This window comes from Tursiops truncatus, chromosome 1 (genome assembly GCF_011762595.2).
Source record: "Tursiops truncatus isolate mTurTru1 chromosome 1, mTurTru1.mat.Y, whole genome shotgun sequence".
Lineage (NCBI taxonomy): Eukaryota > Metazoa > Chordata > Mammalia > Artiodactyla > Delphinidae > Tursiops > Tursiops truncatus.
In genome coordinates, this window is record NC_047034.1 from 50,834,146 (window position 1) to 50,859,823 (window position 25,678).

General features: G+C 34.7%; 2 protein-coding genes across 5 annotated transcripts in view; one reads left to right on the forward strand and one right to left on the reverse strand.

The window, feature by feature from the left end:
- RALGPS2 (Ral GEF with PH domain and SH3 binding motif 2) overlaps positions 1-25,678 on the reverse strand; it is a 322,932-nt gene that overhangs the window by 51,924 nt on the left and 245,330 nt on the right. The gene's annotated exons all lie outside the window — the stretch shown is intronic.
- Positions 990-25,224, forward strand: ANGPTL1 (angiopoietin like 1). Its single transcript, XM_073803986.1, has 5 exons — positions 990-1,405; positions 6,450-7,295; positions 18,404-18,597; positions 19,908-20,178; positions 21,486-25,224. The coding sequence occupies exons 2-5, from the start codon at positions 6,473-6,475 to the stop codon at positions 21,671-21,673; spliced, it is 1,476 nt and encodes a 491-aa protein (XP_073660087.1). The 5' UTR covers positions 990-1,405; positions 6,450-6,472; the 3' UTR covers positions 21,674-25,224.

Sequence of the window (25,678 nt, forward strand, 5' to 3'; positions counted from 1 at the left end):
CGAAGAGGGGAAAGCACACGGTATGCATAGAAAGTAGAAACGCACAGGTTTTATCTAGAAGCAGCAATCAGCAGTTATATGATCCAATGAGAGAGAGTGTGGCCGAATGCTTCGGAGAGAGATTCAAATCCCAGTTCTTACCGCTTAGTACGGAAGTCCTAAGCCAAATTACTTAAAATGTCTAAATCTGTGTCTCCTCAGCCACTGAGTTAATCAACATTCTTGATTTAATGAAATATAAAAGCATAGTTGGTACTCAACAATTACTAATTCCCTCTCCAGCACCCTAATTTCATAGCAGAAGAACTGGGCCAGAGGTAGGTAAAGTGACTTGTCTAAGTTCCCATAGCCAGCGGGGAGTCAGAATTCTCTTTTTTCTCCCACTCCCAGGCCAGGGTTATGTTTGCTTTTAAATCACAGCATCAACTAATAAGAATAACCGTATTCAGGCAAGAGGAGTCATGCTGCAGAATGGGAGGCAGTGACATTATATAACATCAGAATTTAATTATATAACATTAGAATTAAAAAAATGAAGAGTTTTATCTCAGGAACATTACACAGTAAGATATAACATATTACAACATCAGGTTTCTTACAACTTTAAAAACTTCTGAACTGGCGACTCAACGTTTAGAAATTCTTCTAGGCTATAAAGAGTATTATATTATTTAGGGGACTGCCTCTTAGAACAGAGTCTAACTCTTGTTCTTTGTAATAAAAAACAAACTCATCAGCCTGCGCCTACTTCTAAGTGAAGTTGAGTACTATTTTTTCAGTGTTCAACTTAAAAGATCTCTGGGCAGCAGACTAAAATGTTTGTTTTATAATTGCCCGCTGAACTATGATAGTTTGTTTCCAGATGGTGCCCTTCCTTCAACCTGCACAGTCTCTCCTTGTTCGGAGCTTTTCAACCTCCTGCTGATCACACTACCCCCACCCCTATTTAAAGCTACAGAGAGGAAATCCTAAAGAGATTTTCCCCCCAAGTCTCCAGCAAATTTTTGGTGACGTAATATGTGGGCTGAACTTGAGTCTCCTGAGAAAGAGAGGGAATCACTATTCAAGGGTACTGTATATACAATCTGGGTCAGCTGCAGCTGGTTACTGAATTTCTCCATGTGGCAGACAGAGCAAAGCCACAATGCTTTCTCTGCTGGATTAAAGACAGCCCGCAGACCAGGAACTTCCACTATACTACTTAAAATTACATAGGTGGCTTGTCAAATTCAATTGATTGGTGCTGTAAGAAGAAAAAGAAGTTCCTTAGTACAGCTTGGATTCAACGGTCCAAAACAAAAATGCAGTTGCCATTAAAGTCACAGACGAACAAACTTCACTGATTTTTAAAAGCAAGAGTAAGAGCAGCAAGTCTCTGGGTTTGCTTTATCAACAGATGCAAAAGGTATTATAATATTTCTTTTACTTTTATTTAAAAATTCTATGTATGTTGAAATGTATAATTATTTTACATTTGTAGTAGAAATTTCAAAATCTCTTATTAATCAAAGAATTTTGGAATATACTACAATTTGTTTAGTCTGAAAAAGGTTTTGTTTTGCAACTTTATATAAAACTGGTCATTATATACTTTATGATGATCAATGAATTATTTGAGGTTCAATTTAATGGTATTTAGTGTATATGTTTATAGACTGATACATACATGCTGGGTTTCAGAAAACAAGTACTTTAGTGACATTAGAAATTTTAACAAGTAACAGATTAAATGTATAAGATTTACAGCACAGTGGTTAAAAACAAAGGGATACAGACTAAAGAAAATAGATGTAAACATGGTTTGTTTCTCTTTACATAGCTACAGTGTATATGCTAAAGATTTATATATACTGTGAAGATATCTTAAAGTATAGCTGCAAAACACAGCTAAGAAGATATAAAATTAACTGAAAGGCTCTGCAACAATACCTCAATTATAGCATAACCAAATATAACCTAAATATTAATATTTCATATTACTAAATATTAAAGATTTAAAACAAGTCTACGGTATTTCTTGCTAAAACTCAAATTTTTAAATAGTTTCATAGGCTTATATGCAACAGTACTTTAACTTGGGCAACAGAAATTAAAACTGCTACAACTGGAATTATGTGAAAAAGCAAAGCGATTGATACATTAAAAAATCCTAAAACCTTACAGATTAGAATTGAGGAGAAGAAACAAAAGGTGATAGAAGTATTGTGTAAGTCGTCAGCATTAACAATAGCAAATAAGAACCCAGAAGATACAATTACTTAAATACATAATTAAAAGACCAAAAATATAGGTCAACAAACACGATTCTTTCAATATTCTATCTGGGGGCTTTGTTTAATTGTATTACTAGAATTATTAAAAATAAAATTACTAGTTACCAACAATGAGCTTTAACACCAAAGACACTTAAATTTGTTATGATCTGGGGTCCTCTGTCCTTTTAAAAATCAAAGAAATTCAAGGTAAGAATCTTCAACAAGCAAAAAATGGTAAAGCTAAATAGGATTTCTTCTACTTTCATGTCCTTTCCTTAAAGATTCAAAACTCTCAATACTGGGAGGATCTCTGTTAAACATATTTTACAAGAAATTCCGATAAAATTTCCAAACAATACTAGATCCGAAATACTGTCATCTCTTTCTTTTTTTGTTGTTGTCTCTATGAAAATACAGGACCTCAGTTAAACCTCAGTTCTTACTGAAGCCTTAGGCAAGCATTTAATCTGAAACCCAGATAACTATTTATCCCTTCCTTAAATATCTCCAGGGGATGAAACTGTTCTCAAGTCTCTTCCCAGAACATAATTCACAATCTAGAAGTCTTTATCTAAGGTATCTTTGGTGCTTCATAAATTTAAGTTCATTGCCTCATGCTGTTTTCAGTGCGTGACACAGCCAGTTAAATGCCTCTATGCGTTTACCATCTGAAAGGAAGTATATCCTAACTTTCATTTCTTCTCCCTACTAGCTGGCAATGTAGCAACTATGAAGAGAAATAGTACCAATAAACTTAACTCAAAGCATGGAAGGCTTTTTTTCTCCCCCCCTAAAAACAACCAAGCAAAGACATAGATTTAAACTTAAGTATACTGTGACTAATTTACAACATTCTCGTGGGACCTAGGAAAATTTTAACATATACAGAAAGGTTTTATGATGTAACACAGATTTATGGATCTTTCACTTTAAAAACTGAACATATGTGGGAAAATACAAATAAGAGAATGTTTTCATAAAAGGTAAACAGTAAATGTATTTTAAAAACTCCTTCTTTACTCATGATGTAGCTAGTCTGCTCCTTAAGAAGTGTGGTTCCTTATTCAGCTTTAGGTGACAACGAAGTCATGACTTTTGTAAAGGTTAAGGGAATTGTATTTGTTTTTTTAAAAAATAAACTTTTGGTTGTCTCCTTTAAATATTAACTTAGGTCAGAGTCTCTTATGGTAGACAAGAATTCATCTTATGATTTAATTATACAGGAACCCACAAAGAGCCAAGGCAGAACACACCAAAAGGAAGCTATTGCTACTTTAATTTAGATTTGTATTTTCACATTTTTGTTCTTCCATGATAACACGGATACAAAGTCACATTAGCAGACTTGCATTATATGCTCTTAGTTCTATAAAAATCTGTGTCTGATAGGAATACAAGATCTTCAGTCGGAATACTGTTCAGAAAAGTCTACATGTTTTGAGGTTTCATGATACTCTCTGAATTTTCCTTGTTTTGGTAGCTTATTTCATACTAGTTTATTTAGATAAAATAATTTTATGATCTAAGAGTTTCCATTCCATTCCTGAAGTGACTGAAATGAGTGCATCTGAACACTGGATACGTTAACTACGCAGGAGAAATGCTATACGTTTACCCAGCAGGCTGATGGCTTCTATTTTACTGTCTGCAGTTTTAAAAATAAACCATATCTAAATTCTATGAATCTGCAAGTATAACAAGAAATATTTTATTGGTTTTTGGTACAGGTAACTCTAGTATAGTTAACTAGAGTCCTTTTTAAATAAAATAGATGACACTCGGTCTAAGTTTTCTACTAATGTCCGAAGGCGAAGTATGAAAGCAAAAAACTAAAAGTACTCATCCAAGTGTACTTCTGGCTCTCAGTCAGCAAACAGAAAGCCTTTGACACAAACATGGAATATTACTATGCACCTCCTTCCTATCTTATGTTAGGAAAAGAAAAAGAATTCTGTACATTCCATCCATTCTTTGCTTTATTTTCATTATCATCTGTTTTGCAAACATTACTCATTTCATTTGAAAACACCGAAGTAAGGAGACATGGTCTTAGAAAGCAGTAGTCATCTTTATGACTCTAGTTGAAGAGTCCATATTTCATTGATACAACCTTTAATTTTAGGAGGCTTCATAATCAAGTTAGACAGGTAACTATCAGCTAACAGAATACATATGGAGGGAAAGGAGTGACAGCAGAAAAGTCTGGGATATAAAAATGATCCACAAATACCTGTGCATAATTAAGTTAATGGGTCAATGTAAAGAGATACAAACCACGAAAAGACTGTAAAAGACACGGAACACAAAGTTAAGACTCCTCTGCAGTTACTACATGACGAGGATAAAAATCACAGGTCTAGAAAGTTATGAGTAGAAGATCTGAATCCCAGTTGAGTGTTTTAGCTCCTCCAGGTTTATTTCTTTGCAAAATGGTAGATGTTTACTTCACAGTGCTGTTGTGAATGCAAACAGTTAACACGCGTTAAGCACTACAAAAATATAAGGGATTGCTACAGTGTTGGTGATAGAAAAAAGGTTAGAATACGTTGCCATATGATGTAGTTGTTATTGAAAAACGTGAACCCTGGAGTCTTCTGCCTGAGTTCAAATTCTGGTTTCATGTCTTAGAAGCTGTGAGGTACTTAACATCTGGATGCCAGTTTCTTCATTTGAAGATGAGGATAATAATAATCTACTTCAGAGGGTTGTGGTGAGATGTAAATGATTTAATACGTGTAAAAGGCTGAAACAATGCCTGGCACTTAACACGCACCCAATAAAAATGAACTATTGTTATTGCTGCATTGCTATTTATTAATAGCAGGCATAAACAACTTGGGACCTGGCTCCCCAAAGCAAAAAACAAGTACCTGGGTGGAAAATGGGATAGAAAACTTCTTAGTATATCCACTGCCATCCTTCAGAAACAGCAGACAGGAATCAAGTTTATAAGAGAGAGAAGGTGGGCTATACTATAGCAGCTTGTTAATGAACCTGATGGGGTGACACATCTTACTCATTCTAACTGCTACTACTCTTTAGGGAGGTAACTAAAGAAAAAGAAAGCAGCTTTGGTTCTTGGAACTACTCTTATGGTTTCCTCGAGTGTTTCTATAGAAATTGTACTATAAAAGGCAAGTATGTATCTGCCACAGCAAAAATGGAACATTCCAAACACACATTTTAGCGTATGCGCCACTGCTATAAACACTGACTGAAGAGCCAGGGAACCTGAATTCTAGACCTGGTTCTAATATTACCTATTTGTGTGGCTGTGGCCTTGGCTTTCAACATACCCATGTGAGCAAAGAGGTCTTGTCTTGAATGAGATGAGATGGTCTTTAAGGTACTTTCCAACTCTAACGATCAGATTCAATGACAGATGAGTTTCTTTCCTTGGTAATCGTTATAAAAAATTATTAGCATTTTACTAAAATGAAGTTCAGTAGAACTTCTGTTAGAAAAATGAACCTGCTGAATCATATATAAGTTTAGAGCGTATATATGATTACGATTTAGGCAACACAATTACCCACAATAATGACTGTGAGCATGCTATCATTCTTAAACTTGTCATCAATCCCAAAAGGACATGTTACAAAAACAAACAAAAAATATGATGCTAAAACTTTCTGGTTTTAGATTTGTCTAAAAATATTTTTTTAATTTGATAGATAAAAAAGATACTTATTAGAGAGGGCCAATTTAATTGAAACCGCACAATATAAATAAAAAACATGGGCAACTTTCATACTAGTTAGAGAAGATGTTTTAATTAATGCCTTACCAACATTATGTACCATTTTCCAAGCCTTGAGATAGCAAGTGAACTTTTTAAAGGTAAGAAAAGTGTCTTATCAGGGTCTCAGAAGCCGCAACAGCACCTAACAATATGCCTCAGCACACAGTGGGCACTCACCAAGATCTGCTCATTGAGCTGGGGAACAAAAAGCATTACAATAAGGTGGTAGTTGGAGAGCTCATCTCTGAAACCTAATTTTTAAACAAATAGGAAGGTGCTTAATACTGAATTTAAGAAATTAATAACTTTAATTCTGGCCCAATTTATTAACACCAATAGATATTCAGTTTTTCCCTTAGATACTTTTTTTATGTTACTGACTTTAAAAGTAGATTAATATCAATTCTTTTCTACTTTTTCCCTTCATCTTTTTTTTTTTTTTTTTTTTAAAGACGTCATACAACCTCGTTTCAAAATGAAGGCTTTTATCTGGACCCTAAGTGTGCTATTCTTCCTACTAATGGGCATTGGACATTGCAGAGGAGGACAGTTCAAAATAAAAAAAATAACCCAGAGGAGATACCCTCGTGCCACAGATGGTAAAGAGGAAGCAAAGAAATGTTCATACACGTTCCTGGTACCTGAACAAAAAATAACAGGGCCAATATGTGTCAATACCAAAGGGCAAGATGCAGGTACCATTAAAGACATGATCACCAGGATGGACCTTGAAAACCTGAAGGACGTGCTCTCCAGGCAGAAGCGGGAGATAGATGTCCTGCAATTGGTGGTGGATGTAGATGGAAACATTGTCAATGAGGTAAAGCTGCTGAGAAAAGAAAGCCGTAACATGAACTCCCGTGTTACTCAACTCTATATGCAACTATTACATGAGATTATCCGTAAGAGGGATAATTCACTCGAACTTTCCCAGTTGGAAAATAAAATACTCAATGTCACCACAGAAATGCTGAAGATGGCAACAAGGTACAGGGAACTAGAGCTGAAATATGCTTCCTTGACTGATCTTGTCAATAACCAGTCTGTGATGATCACTCTGTTGGAAGAACAGTGCTTGAGGATATTTTCCCGACAAGACCCCCATGTGTCTCCTCCTCTCGTCCAGGTAGTGCCACAGCACATTCCTAACAGTTATCAGTATACTCCTGGTCTGCTGGGAGGCAATGAGATACAGAGGGATCCAGGTTACCCCAGAGATTTAATGCCACCACCTGATCTGGCAACTTCTCCCACCAAAAGCCCTTTCAAGGTACCACCGGTTACGTTCATCAATGAAGGTGAGTTACCTCTTACTGTTAAAAATGGAAGTACAAGGTTAATATGTTTTATGGTTTATGAGACAATGCTCGTAATACATGCCTATTCTTCATTTTGGTGATGTAATTATACATGAACATTAAATTTTCTGTTTTTGTTTTCTATCAACCAAGAATTGATCTTAAATACATCTCTCAGCTCTAAGAGTTCATAGAAACAGTATATTTCGTGGAAAAAGTAGTCTTTCATCCAAATTCTTACAATCTAAATTACTAGCATTGAGACAGGGATGAGTCCACAATCCACTCCTAACCTCTATGACCATCCTCTCGGACTCCAACTAGATCCTCACGACTGTTAAACAATCCTTTCATTTACCTCTTGATGCTCTTCCCATCACCATCTTCCTCAAAAGGAACATGTAATAATTTGCTTTCACTCTCCTAAAGCCTAGAATTAACCCCCTCTTATCTCCACTCTCAGCACATGCACCACCTACAGCTGTGCTGAGATTAAGTCTACTCAGGCCTGGGTTCCTTGTGCTTTCCTATCTTGAAAACATTTGCACAAAACCCATGCCTTCTTGCCCTCAGTCTCAAGAGGAAAAGATATCCCTCCTATTTTCCAAAGCTAAAATCCTACCGTTGTACCCTGTAACCATGTAAGTATAAGTAAGTCTTCAATACATTAAAAAACCTGAGAATTGATCCTAATATCTCTACCTCTGTTTCTAATTTCATTCCTTCTTCCCTTCATTATCAGTCACTCATCGAGGTGCCCAGAATAAAAAGATGAAGAATTCATCTTTGTTTCAGTCTAGTAATAAGCTCACTGCTAACTTTCTGAAAACATTTCTTTTACACCTACATCCAATTTCTCATAAGCCGTTCTCCTGAATTCTTTACAGGTTGATTTGTTTTCTTGGAGTAAAGGGAAAAAACCCAAATGCCCAAAAGTAAAAAAAAAAAAAAAAAAAATTAATTACAGTTCATTCACTTACTTTCTGAAAAGGCAGGACAAAAAACTGCGCACAGACTATGAAATAATTTTAAACAACAACAAAAACACAGAACAAAGACAAAGACTGGAAGTATGTACATCACAAAGTGGACGTGTCTTTCTGCAGCAGTGGACACCACTGACCATTCACATCTCTGCTTTCTTGGGCCTCCACATCATAATACTCTGACTCTTCCTACTTCTCTAGGTCCTTCAACTGGCACCTTTTTCCTTCTCCTATGGCTTAAAAAGGCTTTCTTGAAGATACTCTGTTTTAGAGGTCTATACTCCTTCAAGGCTACAAGTATCACCATTGCTCAGATGACTCCTGCATGGAGCTCTCCCTCTTGATTCTAACCAAAGCTAGATGTTTGCATCTGGTTATTCGACCATTACCTCACATGCTGCTGCTTCCTCTACTGAAATGCCTTCTTTCAGCTTATCTGTCAACCTGGCAGATTTCAAGGCTTAGCTAAAATAGTGTCTTAAATGTTATACCTACTCAGATACAGACAAATGTATCTAGATGGCTCCTTCCCCAAATTGCTGACTATGCCTTGACTATGTTTTTTACATCATATTACACTGGAGCTATTTGTTTGCATGTCTGTCTCCCTGCTAGACTGAATGCTTCTGGAAGAAAGTGAACTGTCTTTTCATGTCTCTCTCTCAAACATCTAGCCAGGATTAGGTTTGGCATGCTGTACTCAGCACATTGTAAGCACTACAATAAATACTTGAAGAACGAATAAATAAATGAGTAACTAAACCCTAAAACAATCTTTTCCCTAAACCGGCATTCTCCTTTTAGAAATAAGTAAATTATTATTATAAAAGCAATAATTACCGAAGAAAATCTAGAAAACACTAACAAACTTTGTAAAAAGGTTTGCTGAATATCCAAATACTCAGAAATAAACTACAGTTAACACTTTGGTAATAACCTTCAGGTCTTTCTCACCCCTCCCGCCCCCATAAACATGGTAATCAATATTCTTGCAACTTTAAAAATTAACTTTGTTCTTCTTTTTTTTCCTCTATGATTATACTCTCAGGATATAAATTTCTGTAAGTAAAATTGACAGGTAAATGGATTTTGACTTCTCTAGTTTGGTGTATGTTACTACCCGTTTTGGAATTCGCTTGGCTCATCTTTGACACTTCCCTCCTGTCCCACACACGCAGTCAACTAAGTTCTATCCATGTTGCTTTTCAGTCTTTCACGGATGTGTCCCTTATTTCTATTCAGAGCCAGAACTCTAACTTAGATCCAAATTATCTATGGAAGCAGCTAGAGAATAGAGACATCCTGGATTTCTAACTGGGTGACCTTGGCGGGGCTGGGGGCGGGTGGAAAGGGTTCCTCTGTGCCTTAGAATGTCTCTACTCTCTGTAACACAGACACAACATTTCTTATATTCACTGTTGAATTATCAGTTACCTTCACATGTACACACAGTACTTGTACACACATCTAAATAAAATGCCTTCCATCTATAATACAAGCTCCTTCCTGGTAGATGGATACTGTGTCATTTGCAGATGCTAAATAAATGCTGGTTGACTTGATAACTACATTTTTACAGAGATTCTGAAAGTTGTCATTCCAAAGACCTTCATGAAAGTAATTTAACACATTTTATTGTACTGGAGTCATTCATTTTATAGTGTTCTAACTAACAGTAACAACTGGCTAGTGTTCCATTAAATTAGGCAAATGATGACCACTATTAAGATTTCCAAAGGAATAACGTGTATGAAATGATCACCTGGGTATAGAAAGAAAAAAATGTATTTTTATATTCTTTTAAAATATGTCTTGTGTAAGCTTTTACTGTATACAATTTACCGGTAGTTTTTACATACAATTTATAAGTAAACATATCTGAAGTGTGTGAAATTTTTTTTAACTGATGGGATGTACAATTATGTAAGTATGGAGATGACTGCCATGGAGTATTTTCTGTGGGTACTGATCTTAACTGGAGGTATCACCAGTTCTAGAAGAAATGATTATTCACATACTCATACACTGACACACGAAAAATGCCTAAGCAAAATGAGATGTGTCAGTTCTAGGTTTTATTACACATTGAGCTGTAGTGCAAAAAAATCTAGTATTACAGACTTAAATCACGCTGAGGATTTAGCATATCAAAGGTCCCATTAAACAGACTTTTGCTTTAATGAAACAATGGTGTATACATCCCAAATAAACCAATCCTTAATGTAAAAATTAAGCACGCGCATAACTTTTTCTGTTATTCATTATTTATTTGTTGTTATAAGTAAACATTAACTTTTTATTTTTTTCTATAAATGTTGGTCTCTGAAATTCAAGGACATAATTAGCTACAAGGGAAACTGCACAGAATTAAGGAAACTTGTTTCCTTTGTTATTGACCCTGGGTAAGTCACTTTGCCTGTGTTTTCTCGTTTGTACAATGAGAGAGTGCTGGTTGGACTGGAAGATTCTAACACCTCTTTCTAGTTCTAATATTCTGTGATTCTTATCAAATATAAACTACTACAAGCAACAATAAATAGACGTGCTATTTTTTCTTTACATATAACGTGCTAAAATCTTTGTTCATATTATTCTTATGTCAGACTGGAAAATATGTCTAAGCTGTTTGGGTACTTGCACAAAAAAGGGCAAAGATGGATGTCTATTGCTGTACTTACATATGCTTCTGGCACCAAGAAGTTCACATTACTGCACTCTACATGTAGGTACATGATCATTCTAAACTCTTTAAACGCATAATGTATATGTATTATTTAAAAAGTGTCCTAGCCAGTCACAAAAAAGTCAAATACTGTACAATTCCACTTATACGAGGTACCTAGAGTAGTTAAATTTGTAGAGATAGAAAGTAGAAATGGTGGCTGCCAGGGGCTGGGGTGAGGGGAGGATGTGGAGTTGTTATTTGATGGGTACAGAGTTTTAGTTTTGCAAGATGACAAGAGTTATAGAGATTAACTGTACAATAATGAGAATGTACTAATGCCACTGAACTGTATACTTAAAAATGGTTAAGCTGGTAAATTTTATGTTATATATATCTTACCAGCATTTTTTTTTTACATCTTTATTGGAGTATAATTGCTTTACAATGGTGTGTTAGTTTCTGCTTTATAACAAAGTGAATCAGTTATACATATACATATGTTCCCATATCTCTTCCCTCTTGAGTCTCCCTCACTCCCACCCTCCCTATCCCACCCCTCTAGGTGGTCACAAAGCTCAGAGCTTATCTCCCTGTGCTATGTGGCTGCTTCCCACTAGCTATCTATTTTACGTTTGGTAGTATATATATGTCCATGCCACTCTCTCAGTTCGTCCCAGCTTACCCTTCTCCCCCTCCCCGTGTTCTCAAGTCCATTCCCTAGTAGGTCTGCATCTTTATTCCTGTCCTGCCCCTAGGTTCTTCAGAACCATTGTTTTTTTTTTTTTAGATTCCATATATATGTGTTAGCATATGGTATTTGATTTTCTCTTTCTGACTTACTTCACTCTGTATGACAGACTCTAGGTCCATCCACCTCACTACAAATAACTCAATTTTGTTTCTTTTTATTTATAAGCATTTTTTTAAAAGGTGTTTTAATGACAATTTTATATTTTCGTTTAAAATGGTTATAAGAAAAATGCACCTCAAGAGAACAAACTTACTATGAACTTATGCCAAATAACAGAATACTTTTGTTGGTTTACAATAAATAATCTCCAGAAACATTACTTTCCCTCTACCTAAAAAACAAAATGTTTGAGACTGTAACTATACACTTGGCAAACTGCCATCAAAAAATTCTTAACTGTTAATGTTATTCATTGGCTACATTTTGGGTTAGTCTTTCATAAAAGAAAACATTTTCCTTTTACAAATGGTGTATTTATAAAAATACGTTCATTCCTTGTAGGTGAATGAAGTTGAGAAAGTTCCTTCATAGTATGTTAGAGAATAGATCTGAATACCAGGAAACTTGGATTCTGGCCAGGCTTTTCCTAGGCCCAGTTGCTTCTTTTGTAAAAGAGTTTGTTGTGATGATTAAATGAGGTGATGCATGTGAAAATGCTTTGTGTACAGTCTGAATATCATTATTACATTTTTTGAGTGCACTTTCCAATATATGCCTTGCCACGTATGGGAATATAAAAGGTAAGCTTAAAAAGTTAAATTTGAAAAACAGTCATTAGAAACTAAAAAAAATGCTTTTTAGTGGGTAATAAGCTAATTTTCAATTATTTATAATGTTTCCTATTAGTAAATTTTAAAAATGCAATTGGTTTCAGTGGCATATTTATGTTAGCACTTAAACTAAGAGAAACTAAAGAAGACTGGTTAAGCAAAGGGGCTGAAACATGATTCCATTAACTACTTATAAAAAATAATCGGTATATTCTTAAGTAACTTCAATATAAAAGCTCAGGTTGCTAACTGCATTTTAAACTTATACATTAATAAAGTAATTCATATTATTACAAGAAAGAATCTATTATCACTTTAGAAAGTATTTGCCTCAAATTTCCCATTCCAGAAATGCTGTTGAATGTACTTACCTTATGCTTAACTCACAACCCGATTAAAAAGTTTACCTCTTAAAAGATTTTACTTGCTGACCAATTATTTGAAAGCTCTAAATTGGTTATGTCTTTTGTCCTATTTCTCCTATCACAAAGAGCACAGGATTGGGACAAAGTAAGAAAATTAATGAGGAATTCAGCAACAAAAAGAAAACGATTTTCCTTTTAAGTAATTAAACAGTTTCTTTATAGAAAGAGAATAGGTAGGTTAAATAAAGATGGTTCCCAGTAAAGGTGCTATTCAAAGTATGAAACCTCTTGTCTTTTGTAGCCCACTGTTCTGTTCAAAATACGGGTTCTTAATGAAAAAATACATGTTGGAAAGTATGTGGCATGACTGGCCAATATTTTTCTTTCTATGATGAATCAGACCTGTTAACTGGAGTTTGTTAGTCTTATACAAATTTTAATCATCAAAGAAACTGAGGAAGAAAGAGACTGGTCCTTCAAATTCAATGTACAGAATTCCATTTTCCCGCTTTGAGAAGAATGCAATTGTGTCATAGAAGATGACTATTTCAAGATTACTCAGTGCAAGTCACAGATGTAGAAAACAAACTTATGGGTACCAGGGGGAAAGGTGGGGTGGGTAGGGATAAACTGGGAGATTGGGACTGACATATACACACTATTATAAATAAAATATTATAGATAACTAGTAAGAACCTACTGTATGGCACAGGGAACTCTACTCAGTACTCTGTAACGACCCACATGGGAAAAGAATCTAAAAAAGAGTGGATATATGTATAACTGATTCACTTTGCTGTACTCCTGAAACTGACACAACATTGTAAATCAACTATACTCCAATAAAATTTAAAAAAAAAATTACTCAATGCAAACAAAAGGTTAATAAAATTCCTATTTTGAAAGAAAGGTACTTCCAGTCTATACCCTTTGAACCATTAATAACAAATTCCTCAATCATATATAAATATCATAGATAAATAGATATCATAGATAAATAAATCAATTAATTTATTTCTGATAATATAAACCAGCAAGTTAAAACTGGCTTCTCAAAAATAAAGCTGCTACTTTTTTACTAGTCATTTTAAGAATTCCTATTAAGCATTTTGTATGGTACAGAGAAAGCAGTAAAATATTTAATGTAAGAATGATCTATAACCTAATTCTATAGCAGAAAATGAATAAGATATGCAAGTTAATAATGAGAAAATATTTATGCCAAGACCAACAGTATACACTGGGCTAAGGTTAATGGTTTACTTATAAAAATAAACAAATACTAAATTTTGATATTTACTATCTTTACTGACGAGAAAAAAAACAGCTATGAGCACTGCTAATTTTATCCATATGTCTTGGAAAAGAATTTCAACCACATTTTCCTAAGCCTTTATATCAACCAAGTCTAACAGGCATCCAAACTGTAAACATGAAGCCCACTACGAAAAAGTGTGTTGAAAATTAAAGTTGAAGATAATTTTAAATTTGCATAAATTGAAGTCTTATCAAATCAAAGCTGGATCTAGAAAACCCAGAACTCCCCAGTTTGCTTAAACACCCGAGGGCTTATTAAATAGCAGGAAAGGAACAAATGGCATTTTACAAATATTCTGTCAAGATTCAAAACCTTGATGTTTCTAAATATTTTAACAGCAATTCAAATAATCTAATGAAAGTCCAACTTGTGAATATATAGTTAAACATAAAATGTAAACTGTCAAAACTATACTCAAATGAGTGCAGAGCAAACATTTACAAAGATGACATTCATAGAATAAGCAAATTTCTGAAATAAGAGAGAGATCTGTATGTATCGCAACAAAACCACTTCATGTGTGCCTTAACTACAATACTAATAGGTTTTAAAATAAGAGCAATGCTCCTCAGATATCCTTGACTATTGTGAAAGTGACAATTTAGAAAAAAAATCTGGTTAACGTGGTAAACAACTATGATGACTGCATTCTTAGACTGAAGAAATCAATTTCAACCGTACAGACAACCTCAAGAGCTCTAAGTACCACCCTCCAACCACTGACATTTCAGACATGCAAAATTTGTAACTCCGCTGGAACATCAAGCTCTCTTCTGTCCCCACGCCTCAGCACATTTCACCCATGTGTGGCCTTGATCAGACCCTCTACCCCTAATGGCCAAACTCCTACTCAATCTTCACAACTCAGCTCAGATGGAGCCGACTCCAGCTCTTCCCCACAAATCTAGGTTAGCTAATTCTTAGCCAGTGTTCCCGGGTGCCCTGCTGATTCAATCAGAGTACTCAGCAAGCTGTAGTGGAGTTCTCTCCCCCCACTTCCCACTGGACTCTATGGTTGTTTCCTTAACCCTGGAGCCTAAAGATTTCTAGGCTATCACAGATGCAGAAAAGACATTTCTGGGAAAAATAATGCAGAACTGAGAAAACCACTGTGGCTGCCAGGAATCATTTAGTTCAACAAATATTTGAGCACCTAAGTGGGTTAACCTGTGGATACACAACCAAAAATTACAGTTCTTGCTCGTGAGTAAACAAATAAACACGTTACCATGCATTACACAAAATAATTTAAGATTGAACCTGGAAATCATACTTCATTTAAACTTCTCTACCCTTCTCTGACTTGACTACAATGCGTGTTTCTGTAACGTGAAGTAGCTCATACGTGACTGATAAAAAAGGAGAATAATATCAGCAAAACAAAGTGGTCATATTGATTCATATGGAATTTTCCCCAAGCATATTAATGTTCTGTGCCACAAGTAACTGCAGCTGAACACAAAGTATGCTAACAGCTAACATCAGCTGCTATTTTTAGTGCACAGTTTTGCAGAACACGAGATTTTTCAGGAATACGTTATTTTTCTGCAATAGAAATGACTGTATATTCATCTTTGAATAGTCGCATTAAATTTATGAATTAAATAAACATTTATTACACAAGCTCCTTAAATTACGCAGTAAGTGTCAAGGTCAGCAACGAAGAAGAAAAGGGAACAAAATTACTGAAGATGACTACTTTGTAAAGCATTGTGTTAAAGGCTCTGAATACTCTGTAATTTAAATTCAATAACTGAGAAGCTAGATAGCATAAAAATAATTCACACTGAATTTAAATGGAATGTGATCTAATTTATGGCCAGTCTGAAAAGGGCAAACATTATTTTTAGAATAGTCCTCCCTAGCTTAAGAAACTATTTACGAGCTTTCACAAACTAACAAATATCCTCATGACTATAAAAGCATAAATTCTGAACAAAATTTTAGCAAATCAAAACAATCTATACATAAAAACGATAACATGACAAAGTTGAGGTTATCCCAGGAATAAAAGGTTGGTTTGACATTAAAACTACAATCCACAGAATTTATCATATTAACAAAAGAAAAAAGAAAAACCATATCATCATGTCAGTAGATAAATAAAAAGCCTTTGACAAAATCCTAAATCCATTCATGGTAAGAACTCTCAACAAACTAGGAAATAGAAGGAACAAGAATTTTTAAAGTAGTTATTACGGCTTAAAGGAAACTATGTTCATAATAAATGCAAGACTGGAATCTCAGAAGAGAAATAAAAACGATAAAAAAAAAATCAAATTGAAACTCTATAACTAAGACATTTAATACCTAACATAAATATAACCCAAGAAAGATAGCATTACATATTTCCAGTTTCCGCAAATTTTTAATAGTAATCTGTAGTGCTTACAAGTCACTGTATTATAATTTTTAAAAACCTGAAACATAATAAAAACATGGACTAGAGAATTGATCATCTCTGATTTTTGTGTGTGGTTTTCAATTTCCTTGTTATTTAAAATGTGAAGGCAACTTAGTTGATTCATTTGCTTAACAAAAATGTATTGACCATCTACTTAATAGTTAAAACAGTGATGACATGAAGTCAGAAGAAAAACAAAAACAGTCTCCATCTTCAAGGAGGAATCTAGAGGGAAGAGTTTATAGTCTCTAAGAATCCCTTCTAATGACGTAACTGTGGAACTGTTTATTTAATGAGATTAATTCTATCCCAATAAGGCCCCATAAGGGACCCTGTATATACTTGGCACAGTATAGATAACACATTCCTCAAAATTTCAACAATCCTATCATCATTACAGTACAGACTTTCTTGGATGAATTTTACTTGACTAAACTCTCTTACTTTCACACATTTTCTAAAAATTCTACATGTCAGAATTTAAAAATTTTTAGTAAAATATAAAATTTGACAACTGAAATTTCTATACTTTTTTGGTTGTTCTAATAGATCTTTAGGGTAATTCTTATTTCTGAACCACTTCATATCTTGACATACTTACGAAAAAAAATCAAAGCATCAAAACACTGGAGAAGGGTGAAACTAAATAATGTTCAGTAAAACTAGAAGCTGTCTTTCTTTAGATCAAAAATATGGAAATCACAAGTTCAAGAGTCAAGACACTCTACAAATGATTTTACAAAATGTTTTGTCATTTTAAAATTTATGAAAAACTTATCAGTGGATTAAAAAATAGGGAGTGAATTCATAAAACTGTGAGATAACATGGGGACAACTGTAGCACAGCAGTTCAGAGCATAGATGCTGGGATTAGAAAAAAGTGGGTTTAAGCCTATGGTTTAAAGACTAGTTAGTTAACTGTTTCATCTACAGAACATCTGTAAACTATCAGAAAGTCATTGTGTAGATTAAATAAGAAAATTACTATCAGTCATATAAATTGATACAACACTTTAGAAAGGCATTTTGCCAACATTCCTGAAGTGTATTCTTATGAACTGTTGTATGAGGGAAAACGTTAAAAGATTCCAAAAGTTTGGGAAACTGGTTTACTTCAGGGCTTCTCAGTCTTTAATATGTGAATGTATATTGTGTTTCCGAAAGGGTAACATAATATTTAGCAGTCTAAAACTTATTTGACTGTGGTATGCCATTTTCACTGAGCATCTCAAGGGACTAGTGTGTTCCACTGAAATCAAATTTTGGAAACTAAAAATTGGGCACTATGAAGAACTGTAAAGCTGTTTGTACCATTTTGATCCAGTAGATCAATCCTGCAACACTTTTATAAGTATGAAAAAATGAAGCCAATAAGAAGACACTTTGTACAGTGTTATTTATAATAGCAAAAATCAGATAAAACCTCAGTGTCCAATGGCAGTGGAATAAACATGATATATCAACATCAAAGATTGCATATTATAGCTACCGTAGGCACTAGAATGGAGACAATGGAAATGTTTGTTAAAATAAAAAGACAGAATCCAATTTTCTATGTGTGTTAGAATTATAACAATACAAAAATGTATGTATTTGGACAAAGACTTGCAAGAACAGTGGAAGATAAAACAAGTTAATGTTCCAGATAGTGGGACTAGGGTAATTCTTTTATTTAGCTTTTTTTTAAATATAAATTTAGTTTCTTTAACTTGTATTGTGTACACAATACATAAAAAGTGGTATCTGTAAAGAAAGATACAAAGGTAAGTAAGACTCTTGACTAAAAACTACTTTAATATGGCTCTTTTCCTATTAAGTTTCCTGGCAATCAAAGATATTCTGATTACAGGACCATTCAAAGACTGTCAGCATGCAAAAGAAGCTGGACATTCAGTCAGTGGGATTTATATGATCAAACCTGAAAACAGCAATGGACCAATGCAGTTATGGTGTGAGAACAGTTTGGATCCTGGGGGTTGGACTGTTATTCAGAAAAGAACAGATGGCTCTGTCAACTTCTTCAGAAATTGGGAAAATTATAAGGTAAATCAGAGTTTCAGACGTGGGGGAGAGGGAGGAACAAAGCAGCTCTTGCAATAATAGTCATTATATGCAATAAATAAGATACACAGTTAAAAAAAAACTATCCATCTGTTTTTCATTATCTGCATTTGTCAGAAAGACAATTCTCATCTCTGGTTTTAAAGTCAAAATTAAAACGCAGAAAGGAAACTGAAGATGTACTTTAAAATGTTTCCTTTCAGTCTGAATGACTTACATATGTATTTAATTCTTTGCAAAGACTGATCCTAATTTCATTTTCTAAGAAGACAACTGCTTTTTTAATCATGACCACATTTGTGCCCATTATCAAGTACATTTAATCAGAGATAAACAGTCCTAGAAAAACGGTCATGTGCTGGAGGTCCTATACTTTATATTTACTTACTTATTTATTTAAAAGATTTTTTTGATGTGGACCATTTTTAAAGTCTTTATTGAATTTGTTACAACATTGCTTCTGTTTTATGTTTTGGTGTTTTGGCGGCAAGGCATGTGGGATCTAAGCTCCCCCACCAGGGATTTGAACCCGCACCCCCTGCATTGGAAGGGGAAATCTTAACCACTGGACCGCCAGGGAAGTCCTCTACTTTAACAAGGGGAAAAAATGCTGCAACACAACCCCCCTGAAAACACATTTAATGTTAAGATCAGGTTTACCAAACTTATACTCTGCTGCATACCTGCAATGGCAAATGCTTACTGAAATAGGATAGTTAATTGATTTATTATGTTTTTCAAATATTAACCTACAATCTTTCAAAGAAGGAGCTTTGAAGATTACTGTTTTATCTTCTTACATTTACTAATTTTATTTCTAATAGAGTCAAAGAAGATAATTTGTTCTAGAACAGATACTATCATTTTTATTGAATATCATAAAAATGTTAGATGTCCTATTTGTTTGACTATGGTGGGGACAGTATCTATATACAAAAAATTGTTTCTTTTTATGAGTATGAGAGAAATCAGGAACCCTTTTTAAGGGCCTGGGTAGTTTACTTAGTTAATGTTTTTAGTCGCTATGAATAATTTTAGTCCCTTCTGCCTTTGTCTTATTTGTAAAGTTTGGAGGTAGTTGTGCAAATAAATGCTGACAAATTAAGAGAAAGCAAAACAAAACAAAGTGATTATATGGGACTTCAGTAGAACAGGTGATCTACAAAAGCGTAAGGTCACATTACCACTTAAATTGTCAATATTTTTATGCTATCAAATGTTTAAAACTTATCTATAAAAAGTTTACTATCTCTATACTTATTCATGTAAGCATGCTCTCTGTTTATTAACAGAAAGGATTTGGAAACATAGATGGAGAATATTGGCTTGGACTGCAAAATATCTATATGCTTAGCAATCAAGATAATTATAAGTTGTTGATTGAATTAGAAGACTGGAGTGATAAAAAAGTCTATGCAGAATATAGCAGCTTTCGCCTGGAACCTGAAAGTGAATTCTATAGACTGCGCCTGGGAACTTACCAGGGGAATGCTGGGGATTCTATGATGTGGCATAATGGTAAACAGTTCACCACACTGGACAGAGATAAAGATATGTATGCAGGTGAGTAAGAAAAAACTGATGTGTAGTCTCTGTAGAATCACCACTTTCTACGCATTAAATAGAACCCTGTTATTAAAGTATTGCCATTAAAGTCTTTTCAGAAAGGTTGTTTTGGACTCAAAGAGAATACAACCTGCTGAAAGGAACAGCTTTTAGGAGCTCTTCTCTAAGGCAATCCCAAAGTGTGAACTCTGTGAACAAGGTTCTGTTGTTCTACCTTGATGGGGTGGGGATGGGAAACAAAACATACTCATCTGGAAATAAAACTTCCAACTGCCTAAAATTGCTAACAAATCCCACTGGACCCCTACCATGTGCTAGACACTGTTGTAGGTGCTGAGGAATACAGCAGTGAACAAAGTTCCTGCCCTTTTGGAACTTACTTTCTAGAAGGAGACAAGATGATTTGTTAGGTGGTGACAAGTACTTTAGGAAAAGTAAAACCAAATAAGGGAACAGGGGGTGGGTGCCGTTTTATGTGGGTTGGGCAAGAAAGGTAACATTTGAATGTTACCTGAAGGGAGTGAAGGAAACAAGCCATTTGGGTACATTGGGTAAAGGCACTTCTTGGTAAAGGGGACTAGCAAGACGACTGCAGCATGTGGTACAGGAATAGCAAAAAAGCTTTATTCAGAGGGGAAACAGTCTCTTTAGAAAGACTCATTTAGGCCATCACATAATTTTTAATTTAATTTTCACATACTTTTGCCCTTTTAACCTAGGTTTCTGGCTCTGATAAAGACATACCCCTGAAAGTTGATTTATTTTTACATTCAGCTGTGTCTTGGCAAGCAGCGCATAGGTCTCTATTTCACACCAGCAAAAGAGGAAAACAAATATCATCATAATACATGCCTTATTTATAGAAATTCATTTGATTGCTAATAGTACTATTTCATATTTTTTTTTGCTATTTTGAAAATCAATTTTCCCCAAACTTTACTCTGTTTAGCAACTCCATATCCTTCCCTCCCGATCTCTCCAATCTCTCTCTCTTGCACACAAAAACTACTTGCATTTTATTTACCCTGCTAGCCAGAAAATTAAATCACTTAACAACAACAACAAAAAAGCAGGTACTAAGCAAAGGGCAAAATAAAAACGGCAATTCAAGTGATCTTTCAAGTAGGTGATACTTAAGCAACAGTAACAGAATAAATGAAGAAACAACACTATGAAGATAAAGGTAACTGAAATCAGTAAGAAAAACTCACATTGTTCTAAAAGTAGAATAAGTATTTGATGGTTTACAGAGTACCACACTTAGAAGAAACTTTTACTCTGATGTCTATATTTTTTCCTCAAAGGAAACTGCGCCCACTTTCATAAAGGAGGATGGTGGTACAATGCCTGTGCACACTCTAACCTAAATGGAGTATGGTACAGAGGAGGCCATTACAGAAGCAAGTACCAAGACGGAATATTTTGGGCTGAATACCGAGGTGGCTCATACTCCTTGAGAGCAGCTCAGATGATGATCAAGCCTATTGACTGAAGGGAGACAGTCTCCAATTTAAATGACATAGAACTCTATTTTTCAGTTCCTAAAAATGTAAATGTTACATGTATATTATTTTGCACAATTCATTTCTACAGATATAGTTTTTTAAATGAATTTTACTACAACTATAAAAGGGGATTTATGAATGTAGTCTCATCTTCCCTTAATATACTGCAGATTATTTGTATCTATAATCCAAGTTATTTTAAAAATATTATTGACTAATTACAGGCAAAGTTTGTTCTCTAAAATGTAAATATTTGCCACAATGTAAAACAAATTTTAGCTTTATTTTAAATCAAAATTCAATCATGTTCAAGATCCTTATCAATTTATTTAAAAACTTTATGAAAATGCTATAACTTCCAATGGAAAAATAATTTTAAGATTTCAGCAAAATAATACATTTTATTTATAAAAATATAGACAGGAAATTAGAAGAAAACTCTAGTTTTGCCAACATTCTACATTGAATAAAAGTTACTTCAAAGTGAATTTGTGCCTTTCACATGAAATGATTAAATATGAATTCTTGACAATATATTTTATGTCAATTTCCCAAAAGAATTAAGAAACCCACAGTATTAAAATACGTATCTTTAAAAACAAAAAAATAATGTATGCTGTATTTAAATGGTCAATTTATAAAAACAGAAATATACAAATGAATTTTTCAATATTATCTTCATATGATTTGCTGAACATCAAAATCTCCTGAAATCTATTTTATGTTGTTATATCAGTAAAGTGTTGATATTACAAAAGTGCAGAATATTTAGTGAGCCAATGGTTTAAAGAACTGAATTATAACTCTAAGTTTATTTATTAATACTTTTTCCTCCCTAATTTACTGATCTTTACTATTTAGAAAAAACTTGTCTGCTAGTCAAGTCAGAAAGCTTGGACAGCTTTACAAGCATTACTGCATACTTACGGGTGAGACTAAAACAACTTCAAGAAACTGTTAGATATTTTTCCAATACTGAGATTCAACAGCTTCAGAATGGAATACACAGGGGTTTGGCTAGTCCAAACTGCCAATTCCAGTGTGTGTGTGTGTGTACCTTTAACTCATCTTTGCAACTAACAACTTTATTACCAATCTTCCAGAACAATTTTCTTCTAGAAATTATGTTCTGCTTAGAGCTGACCTTCCCTTAATTCATTTGTGAACTAAAAATTTTAGAGAAATCTCTTGAGACTTTTGCTCAACCAATCAAAACTGAAGATAATTATCTGAACAACTCAAGTCCATCAACACGACCAATGTTTTTGCTCTGCCACATCTCAAAATAAAACTTCTGGTGAAAGAAGGTAAGAGAACATCAAACCCTGAAACCCTGATGTTATTCTTTGTTTTACCTGTGGTCCTTTCGGGATGGCTTTAAAGTCCCTCTCCACCACCCCCAGAACCAGAAAAATCTGCTATAAGATTTCTGGGAGAAATTAGGCATCTAATTGTTTCATCAAATCTTAACTGAATAAAATTTTACTAGGGCATTCCATTTATTTGCAGAACTACAGCATTTCACTTAAACATCCAAAACCCTATTAAAGACCAGTCTTAGAGAATTTTCACAGAAGAGGAATATTATTAAAGCTAGAATCATGTGAAAGTCAACAAACTAGAAAACTGTGCTGAATGCTAACTGCCTTGGCCACAGGGTGCATTGTGCTCTCCTTTATAGAGGTGATATAGCTCTGCTCTGAAGTTCCTGGAAAGCTTAAGAATGACTTAGGCAAGTGAGTTCCTTGAGATCAAGGAATAAGAAGCAGTATTGGGCTTCCCTGGTGGCGCAGTGGGTGAGAGTCCGCCTGCCGATGCAGGGGACACGAGTTCGTGCCCTGGTCCGGGAAGATCCCACGTGCTGCGGAGCGGCTGGGCCCGTGAGCCATGGCCTCTGAGCTTGCGTGTCCGGAGCCTATGCTCCGCTTTGGGAGAGGCCACAGCAGTGAGAGGCCCGCGTACCGCAAAGGAAAAAAAAAAAGAAGCAGTATTATGTCATAGCTAAGCATAGGTCCTGAAGGCAGAACTGCTTGGGTTTGTGGCCCAAATCTACCAGGTACATGTGTTCCCTGGGCCAATTTATGTATTCCTGCCTCAGTTTTGTTATCTATAAAATGGAGATAACAACAGTACCTAGCTCACATAGTTACTGTGAAAATCAAAGGAGGTAATACATGTGGTAAAACATTTAGAATAATGCCTGACACTAGTAAGTACTCAGTAGCCTTTAAGTACCAGATTACTACTGCTCATCTATGTACTTTCTGCATTACCTATCACGGTGCCTTGCATAGAGTGAGTAATAAATGTACTAAAAGAAACAATATATCCAAATTTTCAGGTGCAAAATTACACTGATCCATGATCTTCATTTGCAAACCTAACAGAGCTATGTCAGCTGTTACAGCAGGTAGTTAAGAGAATGGGCCGTAAGAAAAATTAAGGTAAGAATAGCTATAGTAAGGGATTTCAGCCTAATGAGAATCTTGTCAGAGATTAGATAAGTCACATGTATGGCAGGCAAGGTCCGATAGCTAGCTACTTTACAGGTTACCAAGGAATAAGGTATGGTTGCCTGACATTCAGTAGGATTGAGCTATAACCTTGCAGCTGGTTTATAGAAGGATTATTTATGCTTAGTTATTTTTAATAAATGAAATGAAGTTTATCCTAAAAATGACTTAGACTCTATTCTCCACTCAATGGGATACCATCAATGTCAAGGAAACTTGGCATCTCTGAAGTAGACTTTTAAAACATGAGATATTGGATAAGGCCAATATTAGAAACCATCCCGAAATTTAGTAGATATGAACTAACAAGCTCATCCTCAGGCTCCAAGCCTGGTTGAGTATAAAGATCAAATTTTCAGTCTAATATTCACTTGACTCTATGAGTCATGATACAGGAGTGCTAATTCTTCTAGCATTATATTTCTTAGGACTCCTACTGGTAATAATATAATAAGCCTGTAAAAACTTCCACAATCATGAAAATGTTTCAAATTACTTGTAAACCTTTACTAATGTGATATGATTTTTATATATTTAAATTAATCAATGGTAAGTTAAAAATGATTACATCCTAACAATTTTTTAGTCTTTTATTTAGTGTCTGAGAAAATAAGAAAAGAATGATTCCACTTACGATGATGCCATGACGCCTCCTCAAAAAGCCATCTAAAAATAAGCTCAGTTTTCAATTTTATCAGTGGGGTCAATAGTTATTACATCGTAATTCTATAGATAATTACAGGAAAGACTGAAGAATGAACTCAAAATTAAAACTAAGGACAGATTTCCAAAATATTAATATAATTCCACAATGCTTTCTTTGAACTATAAATGAAATGGTTATAATGCATATCTTTATAGCAAGTGAATTTAACCTCCCTTGCCCCAGTTTCTCCACTTATAATATATGAATAATATCATGTATCTTATACATTGTTGTTAAGAATTAGATAATTTATGTAAAGTATACAGTGTTGGGCATAGAGGATTAAGTTGCAAATAAATGTTACTTATTAAGATTTTTATTATTAGTCTCCTGTTAAGGTTTGCTAAAAAATTTACAAAATACATTACTGAAATATCAGCTGTTGGAAACACTACTGGCAAAGCTGCTGCAACTGGGGGAACCTGATTCTGTTTATGATTAAAATGCAGATCTGTATAGCTTCTACACATGATATTTTTTAAAGATACAAGGCCACTAAGAGAAAAACTATGAAAATGGGAAAGAAATCAATGTAACCCCATCCCCAGCCCTTTTTTTTTTTTTTTTGCTGTACGCGGGCCTCTCACTGTTGTGGCCTCTCCCGTTGCGGAGCACAGGCTCCGGACACACAGGCTCAGCGGCCATGGCACACGGGCCCAGAGGCTCCACGGCATGTGGGATCTTCCCGGACCGGGGCACGAACCCGTGTCCCCTGCATCGGCAGGCGGACTCTCAACAACTGTGCCACCAGGGAAGCTCCCCCCGCCCTTTTA

Bases quoted from the DNA above. Each gene is read 5' to 3' on its own strand.
- ANGPTL1 (XM_073803986.1), top strand. From the start codon at position 6,473: ATGAAGGCTTTTATCTGGACCCTAAGTGTGCTATTCTTCCTACTAATG. The intron at 7,296-18,403 runs GTGAGTTACCTC...TTCTGATTACAG, and splicing joins GGTTACGTTCATCAATGAAG to GACCATTCAAAGACTGTCAG. The intron at 18,598-19,907 runs GTAAATCAGAGT...GTTTATTAACAG, and splicing joins GAAATTGGGAAAATTATAAG to AAAGGATTTGGAAACATAGA.